General features: G+C 38.7%; 1 protein-coding gene across 1 annotated transcript in view; it reads left to right on the top strand.

The window, feature by feature from the left end:
- Positions 1 to 3,635: 3,635 nt before the first annotated feature.
- The window catches only part of WARS2 (tryptophanyl tRNA synthetase 2, mitochondrial), a 22,849-nt gene continuing 10,557 nt past the window's right edge, over positions 3,636 to 15,927 (top strand). The window contains exon 1 of the mRNA XM_035894571.1: positions 3,636 to 3,890. Within this exon, the coding sequence (XP_035750464.1) occupies positions 3,642 to 3,890 (249 nt within the window). The 5' untranslated portion in view covers positions 3,636 to 3,641. The remainder of the gene's footprint in view (positions 3,891 to 15,927) is intronic.

Below are 15,927 nucleotides of genomic sequence, written 5' to 3'. Positions count from 1 at the left end.
TCTGGAAATTCCATGCTTAGGTTAAGTAATTGCTGAGTTTAGGCTCAGTATAATACTGCTACTGTTTGTTTCTCGGGTTTAACCTGATATTTATTGCCCATACACTGAACAAACCTTTTATAAGTAGTTGTTTACCATTTGAATGTTAAAGCACTGTTAGAGATGCCATGCTTGCTTTCACAGACATACTGTTCACCAGATAGACACAGAACTTTGTTATCTCTTCATATGAAACTGTGTCCATTTTACATTGTACTTGGGACATTTTCTTTTCAACATGTAGTGTGTCACCAGATGCTAACTTCTGTAGTGTTAGAAAAAATCTATCTTTAGTTAGCTCATTGTTACCCTTCAAACATTTGGAGTTAGTATAGCATTTGAATGTATAGTGTATGTTGACACACCAGTATCTTGTATTTTCTTGGTGAAAAATGTTCTCCAACTACCTATTTAAATGTGTCTATTACATTTGTACCATCTATTTGAGTGTACAATTCTCAAATTAGGGGACATAATTTTGCCAATACATCAAGTATGTTCATAGTGACTTGATCTACAGTGATCTGGGAAGGGGAAAAGGCAGATAACAAACATGTCATGGGAAGCATGTGAAGCAGGGACTGTGGCTGCAAAGGAATGGAGTCTGCATGACTTGGTGACTGACAAGGTTTGTAGGCACAACTGTTTTCCACAGGCTCAAGGTGCCAGCTCTTTTTGTGTCAAGGTTTTGGCACGTGAGCTGATCTGTGCTGACTGCACAGAGATTCCTCCTTTCTGGTATAACAGACAGTTACCACGGGGTAGAGCTGTTTCTGCTCTAAGTAGCACTAGCTTCAGGGTCCCAGGGAGAAGAAGCAATAACATCAGGAGACATTTCAGGTGATGCTGTCTTTGTCTAGACTGCAGCTGAAAGATGTGCAAGTATCTGCTCCACGCTTTAACATAGTCATCCTAACATACTTTATTCAGTGGATATCATAGTGGATTTCTAGAACACTGTAAAGTGTCTTAGCTATTCTAACAGTGCAGATAGGAAACGTATTTTATATAGTCACTGTAGTCAATAGCTTCCTTACCATATGGCATACACTGTGCCTCCTTACTGTCTTGATACACCATGCAAGAGCTCTTCTGGGAAGCAGGGGGTGGGGAAGCACAACTGGAGGAAGAAAAGAATACAGGAACATAGGAGGGATGAAGCTATCTGGTAAGAAAACAGAGAGCAGGGCTTAAGAAGATATAGCCTGTGTAGAAAAGTGTGGTTAAACAGGCACGTGAATGGGCAGTGGAAGGCAGGAAGCACTGTGGGGGAGAAATAATTGTGGGAAGGGGCATCAGGATTTGAACTGAGTGAGGGGAGCCAGGGAGATGAGAAGAAGAGTGCTCTGACAACCAACCAGCTGTTCTGGGATCTGTGTAGGGGCAGAACACCATCTTAGTGATCATCTGTTTATAGCCTTGTTTTCTTCTTGAGCTCTTATTCTCTTGGGGAAGAGCAGGAACATGGGAAGCAAAAGATGGAAGTTATGCCTGTGAATTACCTGTAGCATTGCCTAGCAACTGGTCTATGCCCTTAATAATAGAAGCACAGCTCTGAAGCCTAGTGAATCCCAAGTTCCTACAAGACTTCATTCAATTTATCTGTGTTGGGATTCTCTATGCCTCCTTCTCAGTGTTAACAAAAAGCTGGCTGCAGTGCTTGGGCCAGGTAGTCACTAAGTGGGAGGTGAGGGGCTCCTGCAAGTAGCGATGAAGGCTCTGATGTAAGTTCCTAAGAAAACAACGGATCAAATGACAAACAAGGAATTCAGTAGTATGATTTCATTTTTGTGTAATGGAGAAAAGAGGCACGGGTGGTCAAGAACTGGAGTGGAAGAACTGGAAGTTATAATTGCTGTTGGAGGAAATGGTGTGCTTTTCATTGCAGTGACTACCTTGCAGCTCCTGTGCTGGAGGTTCTCCAAGAACACTTAGAAACCGACTCAAGAATATACCTAGAAGTCAAGCAGATATTTGGGATGGGGTGAGAGGGTTACCACCTGGACTTAAATGTGTAGGAGAAATTAGCACGGCAGCTAGCCCAAACCTGCTCTTACTTGTCAGTGCAAACACTTAAACATTGGATAAGAAAATTGTCTTGATCTGAAAACCAGTCTTACTTTCAAAGCAAAGAGAATTTTTCAGCAAGTTTTGAAGGAAATGGGCTAGGCTTTTCTGAACTATAGATCATGTTCGGGGGGGGGGGGGAAAAAGTTCCTCTTCTACTTGGAAACACTTTCTCATTAATTTTTCTTGGGTCTGAGTCAAGATTAATTAAGTCAATTTGAAGTCCTTTTAATAGTTAAAAATAATGGTACTTGGCCTTGACTTTTGCTGCCATTTTGTGTGGTTTCATAGTTGTATGACTTTTTTTTTTTTTCTTCCCCATACATTTGTAAGAGATTCACAGAAATGAAAACAGACTACATCAGTAAATAAATTCTCTCTACTTTGTTATAGATGTTGCTTCTAAAATTTAGCAGGAAAAAAATCGTGCAGCCAGAAGCATAATGAAGTTGATGTTCCTGCTGCACAACAGAGTCTAAGGGTTTGTATTGTGCAGCTTTGACTGGGACTCCCTGCTGAGGTTGGTGGGACCCTCATTTATAAGTCGAGCAGTCTTGCATGCTCTTACAACTTGGCCCATAACAAGCATTTTCACATAAAATGTTGCTGATTTACTTTCTGAATATGGTAGAATTCTCTGGAAAGGACACGGAGGTAATTGATCATATGCTGACAGCTTGGGGCTCTGACAACATGGTCAGATGGAGGGCTGGGATGCAGGAAAACAAACTTTCCAAGATGGTAACTGTCACTTAGCCAAGCTATACATGTTTTAAGCTTTTTAATCTTTGCTCATAACCTCAGCTTCTTAATAATTTTTTGCTGCTTCTTTGTGAACTCTTTGCAGATGTTGACATTTTACTGATATTGATACATCCACAGTATTCCAGGTGTGATCTTGAGCTATAGCAGTATTTCTTTACAGAGCCCTTTTAGAAACTCTACTGCTGCCAAGATGGGTAGTTTCAGGACTTTGGTAATCTCCTTCGTTATTCTTTGACCTTTGGGTCAAGGACTAGGTTTCTTTCAGGAACCACTCAAAATGTTCTTTGCAGCTAGAAAAATAAGACTTCAATGTTCATGGGAGTTAAGATTGCCATGTACTTCGACACTGCATAGGTTTACAACAAAGATGTTTGAATTTCTCTACACTGTGATCCTAAGTTTCTGTATCAGAATGGATAATGTACTAAAGAGAAACATACAGTTTTGGCACAAAAAGGGTTGAAAGATTCTCCCACTTGGTTTCTGAGATCTAGTTTTCACTAGTCTTGTTTACAGCTACATTTGTTTGCATATGCAGTCTGACAGCTTAAAATTATGCTAGTTTTCAGTCTCTTTGCAGTAAGATAGAGTATTTTGACTGACTTCAATTATTTTTCATCAATCCTGAGGCAGTTTATACATTAATACACTGACAGGAGGAGAGAAGAGACAGGCACAAGTGGGGCTTTATTAATGACTTTAAAATAAAAAAGCATCTGTCAAAAAATACATGTATTAATTTTACCAATGCTTTGTAACAGAATATCGTCATGGATCGGATTTTCTCTGGTATTCAGCCAACTGGGACACCTCATCTGGGTAACTACCTTGGAGCCATTCAGAACTGGGTGAATCTGCAGGAAGAGTGCAGCTCAGTGCTATATAGCATTATGGACATGCACTCGCTCACCATGCCCAAGGAGCCATCTGTCCTGCGCCAGAACATACTGGACACCACTGCTGCCGTCCTTGCCTGTGGTATTGACCCAAAGAAGTGTTTCCTGTTCCGACAGTCACTGGTTAGTGCTCCTGTTATGTTAGATTTGTTTCTCATTAGGTGGCATTCCATACATGTTAGTGCATGAGCAGTTAGTGCATTACTGAACTCCTTTATCATCTTTGTGTCAGTGGTCCTGGAAAATGTTAGCAATGTTGGATTTCAAAATTAGCCCTTGCTGCTGTTTTGAAGTGTCTGAAATCATGACTGAGAAGTTCACTTTGGGATAAGTACATTTTAAATTTCCCAAGCAGAGCTAGGAGCTTGTGTGGGTTTTGACTAATATACCAATGAGACCTGTTACGGCAGCATTAATTTAGCTCAGTAAAGTCTCACTTTAGTCACAAAAGGTTAACTCATAAATACATAAACATAGTCTGTGCAACCATAAGGCAAGTAAAACATGTTTCTATGGTTTTGTATCAGCACTTGCCACTTAATGGTAAGCTGCACAGTATCTCCAACAGGTGATTGACATCGTAAGTTTTGCATTTGTTCCATTGTAATCACCAGGGAGTTCCATTTTCTCTGAGATTTATTTTTTCCCTTCTTCACTATAACTTCCGTTTCGTATGCATCTTTTTCCACCTGATCTGATAATTCGTATGTGAAATATTTGCTGCTTCTCCTGACCACCCCAAGGGGTATGGGGCTTTACCTTCCTACTTGACACGTCAGCCTAGTCTATCACATGCTGCATTTTCCTGGAACACAACTTAGTTTCTTGCCTGATTAACTTTCTGTTACTGGCTCTAGACTGGCAAACTTCTTTAATTTTGCACAGAGGCAGATGTGTCATAGCTTCTGCTCTCGTGAAGACATCTTTAAACAAATGTCTGACTTGCAACAGAACTGCGAAGGTGATATGCACAGGGTCTGAGTTTTACCACTGCAAGATGAAATCATGGTATGACATTTGTCCTTTGAATGTGGTTCTTTACAGGCAGAGTTTCCCGTGGTTGTCACACTGCAAATGACAATCATAGCTCCATATCCCTGGTGGATATCGAAATTATGAAGACAGATACACATCCTGCTTCAGTTTTCCTCTATATTAAAAACAATTCAAATAGATTAGCTCAGAATTCTAGTCGAGATATGTTTAAATGTATTTATCCTTTACTCAAGTCTGTTTATCCTTTTAAATAAGTTACCAGCTTGGGTTTTAATTTGGCTCTACTCTGACTTAATTCACATTGTGACTAACATGAACTGGAATAATCTCAAGGTGAGTTACAAGCTAGTGATGCAGTAAAAATGAGTCTGGAGTTTTGTTTTTTCTTGTTTTCAAGCAACTGAACACTTCAGTTAGTTACAGATACAGTGACTAGATACACAGAGAGGACTCTTCAGCCTAGAAGAGTGATTTGCAGGTTATGGCTAGAGAGGAATAAAGTAAAGGTTTATAAAGCTGCAAGTGAAATGGGAAAAAATAGATAGGGAACAACTGCTTTATCCACTGAATACCATGAACTAACAGGTATCAAAATAAGTTAACACCTGGTAGATTCAACACAAGCAAAACAATGCTGCATTTCATGAAGTCCACAATTAGGCTACAGAACTCCTTGGCACAGGATGCTGAAACGTGTATGAATTCAGGAAAGGACTCGACAAATAAATCTGAAAAATCTGTTGAGGAAGTGCCACCTTTGCAGGAAGTGCTGCAACCACAGTTGGGAGAGTATCTATGGTTTTCTGTACTTATGCTCCGTTCTGTTGGTTGCTGTTGGAGATGGATATTTGATATGTTCCAATGTTGCTTTTCTTATGTTCTTATGAGTCTAAAAGCTAAACTAGTGCTGTTCCAGGTCTTGCTAAAGCTAACATGCAGACTTCCCTTGAAGCCAGCAGATTATCAGTGAGAATCTTACATTGCAGTCAGCCACAGAAAGCATGTGGTATCTTTCACAATATAATAATGCAGAGACTTGAGTCTTTGTGTTCCCAGAGAAAAAGTATGAGACTCAAGAAATGAAGGACTGTAAGTGATGCTTCTACAGAACCAATACAGTCAACAATCAATGAAAACTTTAGATAGCTAGACTTGAAAAATGTTCAGCTTTATCAAACAAAAGTTTCCATCAAAGATTATTCTGGTTTATGTTATGGTGGTTAGGCTGGCCTCTGTTAAATAGGCTAACTTTTATCTTAATTTTTCTGGGTGTTCTGATCTGTCCAGATCTAATGTTTTTTCTTCTTATTCAATCTAAACCATTAAGTATTTGTTTTCTGTGGGCAGTTGTCTGATGTCTTGAACCATACTCTTGTTAATACTTACCATGTGTGCATCAATACAACTTAAAGTGGCTGATTCTAGCAGATTTTTGTAAGCTCATTGTCACACTGCAAGCAGTAGAAGGACTATTACAGTTTTTTTGTGAATCCAGGCCATTTCAGTAATGGTTCAGGCTAAAGTGGTTTTTTGACTTCCCAAAACCAAGTCTATTTTCAAGCTGTATGCAGTGGTCAGGTATACCCAGAGATGCACTATGGTCTGTTACAATTGCATTGGCAGGACCAGACGTTTCTCTGGAAGCAATTAAAATAAATATCTGCGTGTAGCTCTTGATGCGAGGAAAGGAGACAGGAACCTTGCTAATGTGATTATTGTTTTAGTATGATAATAGTACATTATGGAATGTCATAATATCAAGATGATTGTTTCTAAAACAAAGGTGTAAGATGGATTGCAGCTATTGCTAATCAAGAAAGTTTATTTCTTTATTATTTTTTTTTTTTGATTGGTAATTGCTCATTTTTCAAAAAAGGAGCTGGCTTCTCCTTTTCAGCCACTGTAGCAGTCTCCAAGGGTGGTCTAAAAAGCCACAATTTTGTTTATAAACATTTGTCTGAGGTGTAAAGCAAAGGGACCAAAACAGGTTGAATACTGAAATAGGTTGTACTTCTAGAGGTCATCAGGAAAGCAGTGAAAATCCAGCTGCAGAGAACTGGTTTAGGTATTTGGTTAAGTGCAAAGTTGCTTTCTGTTTTCTGTACCAGATCAAACAGGTAAATGAGAGAGTTCTCAGTAGACTTAACATGCTACAATTATTGCCATATTTTCAGTTCTATCTTGAAAATTACCAAATCTATAGATCACAGAAGTGCTACTGCAGTTACTTCTGATTAACACTTGTGTTCATTATTTTTTTTAAACAAACATCATGCAATGAAATTATTATGAAATAGGGGCTTTCAGTTTTAATCAACAACTACACCTAATGACTGGTAGCACCCTGATTCTTTAGCAGTATATAATAGAATGAAATTCTGGCACTGCAGAAGTAAGCTAGTAATGGTAAGCTCCCGTTAAGGGAATTGCTCATGCGGTCACTATTGTAAATGCTCATGTGTCCTCTTACTTCATCTGGGTTAACTTGGGCAGGAGTGGTCTAGAATTGCTGAAGAGGGGTTTTGTTTGTTTATTTATTTGGCTTACTCTTTCTGTTCTTTCTTTGTGTTGCTGCTTATATTGCTTCTCTGCAATATGTTTGCCATATGTGAAAAAAATATTGATTACTTTGCTTCTCGAAAGGCATGTGCATTTGGTAAGGGTTTCACTGTTGGTAGGCTTTATTTACAGCACGGTTTGTGCAGATCATATCTCTAATCCAGAGCTATCTGAAATACCTGCCTCCAGAGTGTTCCTGCATTTTATCATCCTTTCAATAAAAGCAAGAAACAAAAGGCTGAACTATATTAATCACAGACTGACCGCTGGGAAAAAGCGTGGTGAGAATTCTCATGTTTACACTAAATCCAAAAGGTGCTGCTATGATAAGGATGCAAGTGCAGTTGTCTTGGAGTCCCAGAACTGATTTCAGTGATGTCCAAGTAAAACGAAATAAAAGTGAGAGGAATTTTGCACAGACTGACTCTTATTGTATTGCTTAGAGGGTATATGGCCTCTGTTCTTATGTGTCAGGTATACAGCTAAGTTACCTATAAATGGAAAGTGCTAGTTTGATGAAAATTAGGTTTCTATGCTTCATAATCTACCATTTGTAAATTACAGTTTTTTATAACGTACATAAACAGAAAGTTAATTGCTGGCTGTATATTTGGTCTTCATACATAGCAGTTCACGAAATACCTCCCACACTTACATTAGCATATACAAACTCGAACTCCAGTTTAGGGAAGTAGTGGCTACAAAGAGCAAGTGATAACTTGAAAATACTTAGAATCAAGAAGGATGATGATGAATATTTAGGGTAGTGTTTGGAGCCGCATTGTCTGTGAAGGGTTATAAACAAGCACATTTAATTCGAGTATCTAGGAAAACACAATTGTGGAATATGTTGGACACCAAAATGGCCTCTCAGTGAGAGAAGCTCTTTCATTACAGCTTGATTAATTAAATATTCTTAAGTAGGAAGACAAGTCATAGAAGAGTGACAGTCTCTGTAAGAATAATAAAAAAAAAGCATATTTCAAAATTAGGCATTTTTATTTGGAGCACAGCTGCAAGATATATTAAGTGCTTTTTGCTCTTAGCAAAAATAATGTAAAGATATGCTTTGAGTGGCTGCCTTTGCCTACCAGGCAAAAAAGAGAAGTAACAGAATAATGACTTATACAATGTATCCTGAGAATACTAGAAGAAAGAGCAAATATATTCATTAAACTGTACCATAACTGATAAAAGCTGTAACAGTCATCTTTCATAAAACTTAGAATGTTTTATTAAAAACAAAAAGGACTCCGGGGGAGGGAAATAAGGAAGACAGTAAGCAATCTGCACACATGGTAAGCTTATATGGTATAAACCATTGTCTCTGATTCCTGGTGGGTACAATATACATTTCAGTTGTTACCCATAACCATCTTGTATCTCATCTGCTTTGCAGTCAAAACAATTTTAGAAACTGCTGTTGCTTGTATGTGGTCTCAGGCTGTTCTCCCTATCCACCTACCTACTGTAGTAGAAACATGCTAAATGTCCCAAGAGAAATTGAAATTCCGTCAGAGTTGATTCAGCAGGCAGTGGTTGATACGCTGCACTAACGCTTCTCTGAGGAGTCCTGTGAGTTTCTGGACAACGTAATGTTCAGTTTCTGGGTGGAAAATTGCAGTTTTCAGCCTTCTGGATGGGGTGATTTATTTTTTGAGTATAATCAGCTGCAGCATTCTTGCAGTGTGCAAGCAAATTGAAGCAGTAACTCTGGGAGGTGGGAATTTGCCAATTTGTCTTAGCCTTAACTCCAAAAGCCAAAATACAACAATTTAAATGTGTGCACTAACTGTTTCACTGCTATTATTTTCCAGAAATATCCAGCTGCTTTGTTTTGTGGGCAGAGTTTTAGTGGATTCATGCTATTTCTTGTACAATTTTCAGAGGGGCTTAAAAGCTTCCATTGCATCATAGCTTATAAATTCATTTAAGTACATTAATTTAGCATGGTCCATTGAAAACTTCCTGTCATAAGAGGAAGTATGTGACTGTTTAATTTAGAAAATTATTCTGCTTCTCTCATCCCTCTTGTTTTTTTCCCTAGAGGACTGGGCTAGACATAACTAGAGCTCAGTGGGAAGAAAAGTCATGGTTCAATAGATTTTCTTTCCTTTTTTTTTTTTTTCTCCTTAATTTACCTGGTTTATTTCATACTATTATAGAGCTGTTATATGTCCCTCTTTCCACCAGTCTTCTGGATACACCAAGCTAATTACTCAAACAGTATTGTGGGTTAAACTAGGAGAATGTTTCTGAAAATAAATTCATTTCATAATGAATAAAGGGAGGGAAAACTGTGCCTGGGTTACTGTGCTCTATGTGGGTTTATAAACAGTATAATCTGCGTCCAGTAGGGGTATTCTTGGTCAGGCTCTTTGGAAAGGAGCGACAGATCTTACTTCTGTAAGTTCTAGCCAAATATAAACAAGGATAAGTTATTAAACTGTTCAAAGGTGATAGTGAAAGCTGTAAATACCAGTAGATTTACCAATGATAGCTAGATAGCCACCCCCCAATTCAATACATTGCTTAACATGTTCTTTGAATCAGATGCTGCCTTCGTAAACATGAACATATTCGACCTATGCTTCAGTTATTTCTTTGAACAGGAATTTGGGATACCATGTCAAATTTTCTGTCAGAAAAGTATCTCACTGGGTGTTCAGTTGCTGTGTGCGTTTGATTCAGGAGCAGTCTAATTTGTCTTGTTTATGGCCCCGTTATTCTTTCTAGATGTATAATATAGAGATATATTACCAAGTGTGTTGAACATACTGTTTACAACCTTAGGCATTAATAAAATCTTAATCTCTTATTCAAGGAAAATAGATGTGAGCAGCACTTTCTTCTAAAAGGCCTCATAAATTTTTTGGAAGCACTAACTGATACTTCTAGGAGAGACAAAAATCCTAAGGAAACGTTCCATTTCTTTGGAAATTTAGGATGCTTTTTCTCCTCTGTTCAGATTTCTTTTATTACACAGCTGTCCAAATTACCTCCCCAGACCTGTTTGTTTGTCCTTTGCTCTATCAAAATCAAATCTTTGAAATCTATTGCCCATTTAAAATGTAGCTCTTAAGGAGGCTACACTGCTGAGGTGAAGCTGTTTCCACATAACAGATATGTAGCAAATTTACAGTCCCTTACAGAGGAGGGCTGTAGGTTGCAACTTGAGGAAATCCATCTTGAAAATGAAACACTGCATCTCTTTTTGCAGGAAGCCACTTTCAGCTGCCGACACACAACTTTGTATAAGCCTCAGAAATCTGAGTTTCAGTGTTGCTGATTTGCTTGCTTTCAGATCTGCTCATGGTATCCATGCCCTCTGTTATTGGTCTTGAATCTTAGTGCCTGCTGTCCTCCTCAGCTGTATGTCGCAGCATGAGAAGTCATCTAGAATTACTTGGACTAAAAGTAGCTACTGGTTTTCCATGTATTTATCATCAGCTGTGGCTATGGCCAGGGAATAGCAGCAATAACTTGGTAGGGAATAGCTAGGATCAAGGATAAAGTGATAGATCTTCAGGGAGAAACCCTGAGGTTGTACTTGAGCATATAAAGCCCCAGAGATGATCCAAGTGTACAGTGTGAGCCGAGTTTAATAATGTCAAATGGCCACACAAGTGAACAATTAAGAAACTATTTGTCTGTAAAGAGGGAGAAGCAAGGCACTCAGCCAGGTGAAGAAACAGAAATGTTTGTGTCTTCTAGATAACTGCTCATTATCGTTTGGAAGTGGTTGCCTCTGTTAAATAAGTGTGCTTTAAAAAATAATAAAGTAAAAGGAATCTGAGTATGCAGACTCCAGCTTGTCAGGCCACAAGGAAGGAATGTAAGTAGTTTGTTCTGGAAATAACTCTTTGATTAGTGATTAGGAAGCCAGGTTGTGGGGGATGCTTAATGCAATGGAAATTGAAGGAGGAAATGTGTCGCTGGTAATAGCAGAGAGATGACCATCTCGACCCTTTGAGAAATGTTGATGGTTTTTACAGACTTCTAACAGATTAGGAAAGAAAACTGTGTTAAAGTGGGAGAGAGCACAGAGCAGGAAAAAAAGAGAGAAACTTGATGTGTTTACTGAGAAAAGCAAAGGGTATGGTTTGGGATGTCTAAAAAGAGGGGTACAATATATGGATCTGGTTAAGCTTTTCTTGTGAAAACTGCTAAGTGGGAAATAGTTGGCTTCGTAAGGGAAACAATAAATAGAGGACTTACAAGACTGTTAGTCCTCCAAATATTTTCAGCCAAGCTGCAAGAAATATTTCCTGAGAAAATAATGTTTATATTGAAAACAGGCTATTATATTTTTTCAGGACACAGAATTAGCTGGAGTTGACATGAAGGATTTAATGGATTAGATAGCTGTTTCTCAGAGTTACCAATGATTGTGACGTTCTTGGAAGTTGGTTTGACATACAGTTCAGGAACTGTTGCTGGTTGTGAGTTTTGTTCATTGGAGATGTAATTCTGTTTTTCTGAGTTTTGTAGTATTTTTATACTGGGGTATGTGGGGGAGAGAGCACTGCTGAGAAACTGACGTCTTCATTGCAGAAGAACTAAGCTTATTATTATCTCTTCTTTTTTGGGAAGGTGGGGTGCTCCAGAGGGTACTTCTGTTGTCAGATTTTAAAACATACACCAAGTTCTTTACTAGTTCAAGTATACACAGAATAACCTTAATTGATTGGAAGTCTGTATACTTTTATTTCCTAGAGTTGCGGTTAGATTTTATGTGAAATCCTTTAAAAAAAAAAAAAAAAGCATGCAAAAGACCTCTCTGACAGACCTACTCTTCTTAATGAAAATTTTGTGAAGTGATGCACCTTTGACAAAGGTCTTCCTTGGGATGGCATGATAAATGCTGATTAACAGAATAGGAGCAACTGAAAATCATTTGACAGATTGATATAAAGATGAGAAGTCCTTTCTCTGTTTCATTTCATTGTTTGAATTTACTGGAGGGATTGCCTCTCTCCATAGTACTGTGGGGAAATAAAAAACCTTGTGGGTGAAGACACCAGAATCTAACAGAAAATGTGTTACTGGTATTGTACTGCTGATGCACCGGTCAAGGTGATGACAGTAACCAGGAGATGTTAAATGAGATGAGAGAAGCTGCAAATTTAGTACAGGGAGCAATAGTATTACACTTCAAGTATCTACATGTAGCCTTTATCAGGATGAGACATACAGATGAAATTTTTGGATGTAATTAAATTATGCTTCCTAGTTTTACAGTCTCCTAGAAATTATGCCATTCTACATTTGCTTTTGGGTAGTGCACAGGACCTAGTTCGGGATGTTTTAGTGGATGGCTCTCAGTAGTAGCAACCTCATTATAGTGGTGTTAAGCATTGTAGCTGGAGAGAGCAGACCAAATGAAGTGTGTGAATGTTCTATTTGAAGAAAGGGAGTTAGGTGAAAATTAAGTCCAATTGTCAGAAATAAGCAAAAAGCAAGAAAGCTACAACTGTCATGGAGGTCATGTTAAACAAATGCATTTTAAAAAAAAAAAAGCAACAAAACCAACAGTTAAATGCCACTTAAGAAGAAAAGGTTGGTCCAGCAAATCCTTTTCCATTGTTCCATAAGTTAGGATGCAATCATAGGAATAGATTTTTCAGAAGGGAGAACTTGCCTGAATTAGAAAAACAAGAAAGCATATAAAATTGGCAAGTCCTCTTGTTTTTTTTTTTTTAAACAAAAAATTAAAAGGGTTAGAAAGAATTTGAGGAGCACCCTGCAGAGGATTCTTAAGCTGATAACTAAGTGAGCACAAAGTATAGGAGACACTCAGGGTTGATAAGGCCCTAAGAGCAAAGCTCAGTTCTTGGTATTGGACTTCGCTGCTGAAAGTATTGGGAAGGTTGCCCTTTTATGCTTTTTGTAGCAGCAGATCAGAAGAGCTAGGTCAATTTATTGTAAATTTACAGAAACTATTAGGTAAAGATAGACAGTGTAGACACCAGATGGCATTCAGCTGGGAGTCTGAAAAAAACCTCAGATGTGAAATGGCAGAACTGGTCATCAGGGTGTGCAGTCTGCCACCATATATGATCAGTCTGCCACCATTAATGGCCACTGTGCCAGAGGAATAGTACATTGAAGTCATGTTGGCAGTACACAAGCAAAGCTCTAAATGGGACCCCAGAAACTACAGACTGATGATTTTGACTTTTGTCTTACCAGGAACGGTAGGGTCTTCAACAAAGAATAGGACACTGAGTGCATGAGCAAACAGTCTCTTTGGAGAGTCACTATGGTTTCTTTAAAGGGAAATCCTGTTTCACTAAGCTGCTGGGCTCTATGAGGGTGTCAGTAGGCATGTGTCTGAAGGGCATCCCAGGAACATGAAGGATTTTAATTTTTTGAAAAGCCTTTGACAAGGTTCTATACCAGTTCTTATTAAAAAAAAACCCAAAAAACTATTGGAGGAAATGTTCATTACTAGTCTTGCAGCTGGCTAGAGTTGAAAGCCAAATAGGGTATAGTGATTTTTTGTTTGTTTGTTTTTTGGGTTTTTGGGTTTTTTTGAATGGCACAGTCAGTAGTCATGTTCTTCAGGGATTCATGCTGGGAGCAATTCTGGTCAACATCTTCATTCATGACCTGAAGAAGGTAGTGAACGGAAGTTTGTGGGCAATGCTAAGTTCTTCAGGGTAGTCAAATGCTATGCCAAAGAAAGGAACTACAAAAGGACCTGTAAATCAGGGTGGGTAGGCAAGTTAGTGGTAGAAGAGCTTTAAATGCAAAATAAAGCATCTAGGTAAAATAATCTAAAACTGAGTTACTCAGTGCTGAGCTGAGTAACAACGCAGGAAAAAAGTCTTGGAGTCATCATTGACAGTTCTCTGAAATAATTGACTCAGCACAAGTAATTTTAAAAAAAGCCAAAGTGTCATCATCACCATATTGAGAATAAGACAGAGGTGATGTTTTATCACTATACAAAACCTTAGCATGCTCATACCTTGAATATTGGGTAGAGGTTTAGTGTCTACATCTCAAGAAGGAAGTAATGAATTAGAGATGATACAAAGAAGGGGAATTAATGCTACAGGGGATAGAGTAGCTGCCTTAAAAGGAAAAATGTAGAAGTCTGGGGGGCTTCAATTCAAAGAGAAGGCTGAGACATAAATGCAATCAAAGTTTACAAAATCGGAAAAGCATTGGATAAACAGAATGTGGAATTGTTCACCAAATTGTGCAATACAAGAAACAGGTGGCATTCAAAACTATCAAAGAGTTTAGTGGAGAAACCAACGTACTTCTTTACACATCAGGTTTGAACCTCTGGAGCTTGTTGCTGCATGTGGTTGTGAAGTGGGCAGTATCAGTGGGTTCAGAAAGGGGTTAGACATATTCACGGGGAGCGTGGATGCTAACAGGACTGGGCTAGGCATAATACCTTCCGATACTCTCTACTACAACAATTATGGAAGCTGGAACGGTATGAGGGGAAGATACTGTAGGAAGTGATAGGCTCATGTGCTCGCCCTAAATGCCATCTCTTGTGGCTACTCCTGGAAACAAGAGTGCTAGGCTACAGCTACCTCTGTTATGATCCAGTACAATATTATTGCTTACATTCTTATGTTTTGGCTGCGTAATGAAGACATTTGCTCAGAATTTTAAATGAACTCGGGACAAGAGTTTGTCTGAGAGAATGGCTTCTCCTAATTGTGATCCATTGGTATTGCTCAGTGCCAGAAAGGAAGAGTATACTGGGCCTTTATTTTACTGGTATCATACACATCTTCTCTTCTTCCAGTTTCTTTGTATCCAAAGTTATCCAATCAAAGTGATGGAGTACTGTAGCTTAATGAGTAACCACATTTGAGCTGATGTGCAGTGACCAACCAAATGCAGCAATTACCTGCCCTTCTTGCCAAGTAAAACACAGTAGCTTAAACCATGATTCAGTCTGACAAATGATTTGTGGTTTAAGCCTATAGTACCTCCTGATTCACAGACCAACATACAGTCAGTTACTGCAATTTGGGTGATGAATGTTAACTCATTAGGCTCCAGTTCTGAAATTTTTTCCAACTGAAATCTCTACCCTTCTGTGCACTTTTTTATATTTTCTCCCCCTTTTATCTGTCTCTTTCTTCACAGTATTTGGCACTCTAGCCTTACTTGGGGAAGGACTGTGTGTGTTTGAGGATTAGAAGTGAGTATAACTTGCTAGGACCCAGAACTGCGGATTCAACTCAAGAAATGCTGTTTAGATCACTTGCTGGTTTGGTAACTGATGTAATGTCAAAGCCACTGATGCAATGAAACACACGTGCAGCCTTGGCTGTGGAAGCAACATCTGACAGAGCTTGAACAATGACTGTGTAGCTTTTAAAGGGAGTCCTTGTCAACACAAGTGCAACAGAGCACCGTCTCCTCTCTATCCGTGACTAGAAGAAAGGAATGAGAAACCACTTTGAACCAGATGGTGATTCCTTCTAAATGAAATAGGGGTCTTGAGCTTGGTATTTTCTATAAAGTTCAGTTTACTCTGTATTTTGCAGAAGGTACATTTGGTGTGTCTTGCTGTGCTTTGTCTTGTGCACAGAAGACTGCGGGTCAAATAAGCATGAGGAAATTAAAA

This window comes from Egretta garzetta, unplaced genomic scaffold (genome assembly GCF_000687185.1).
Source record: "Egretta garzetta isolate BGI_Z169 unplaced genomic scaffold, ASM68718v1 scaffold85, whole genome shotgun sequence".
In the NCBI taxonomy this organism is placed as follows: domain Eukaryota; kingdom Metazoa; phylum Chordata; class Aves; order Pelecaniformes; family Ardeidae; genus Egretta; species Egretta garzetta.
This window is presented reverse-complemented; position numbering and strand designations above follow the sequence as displayed.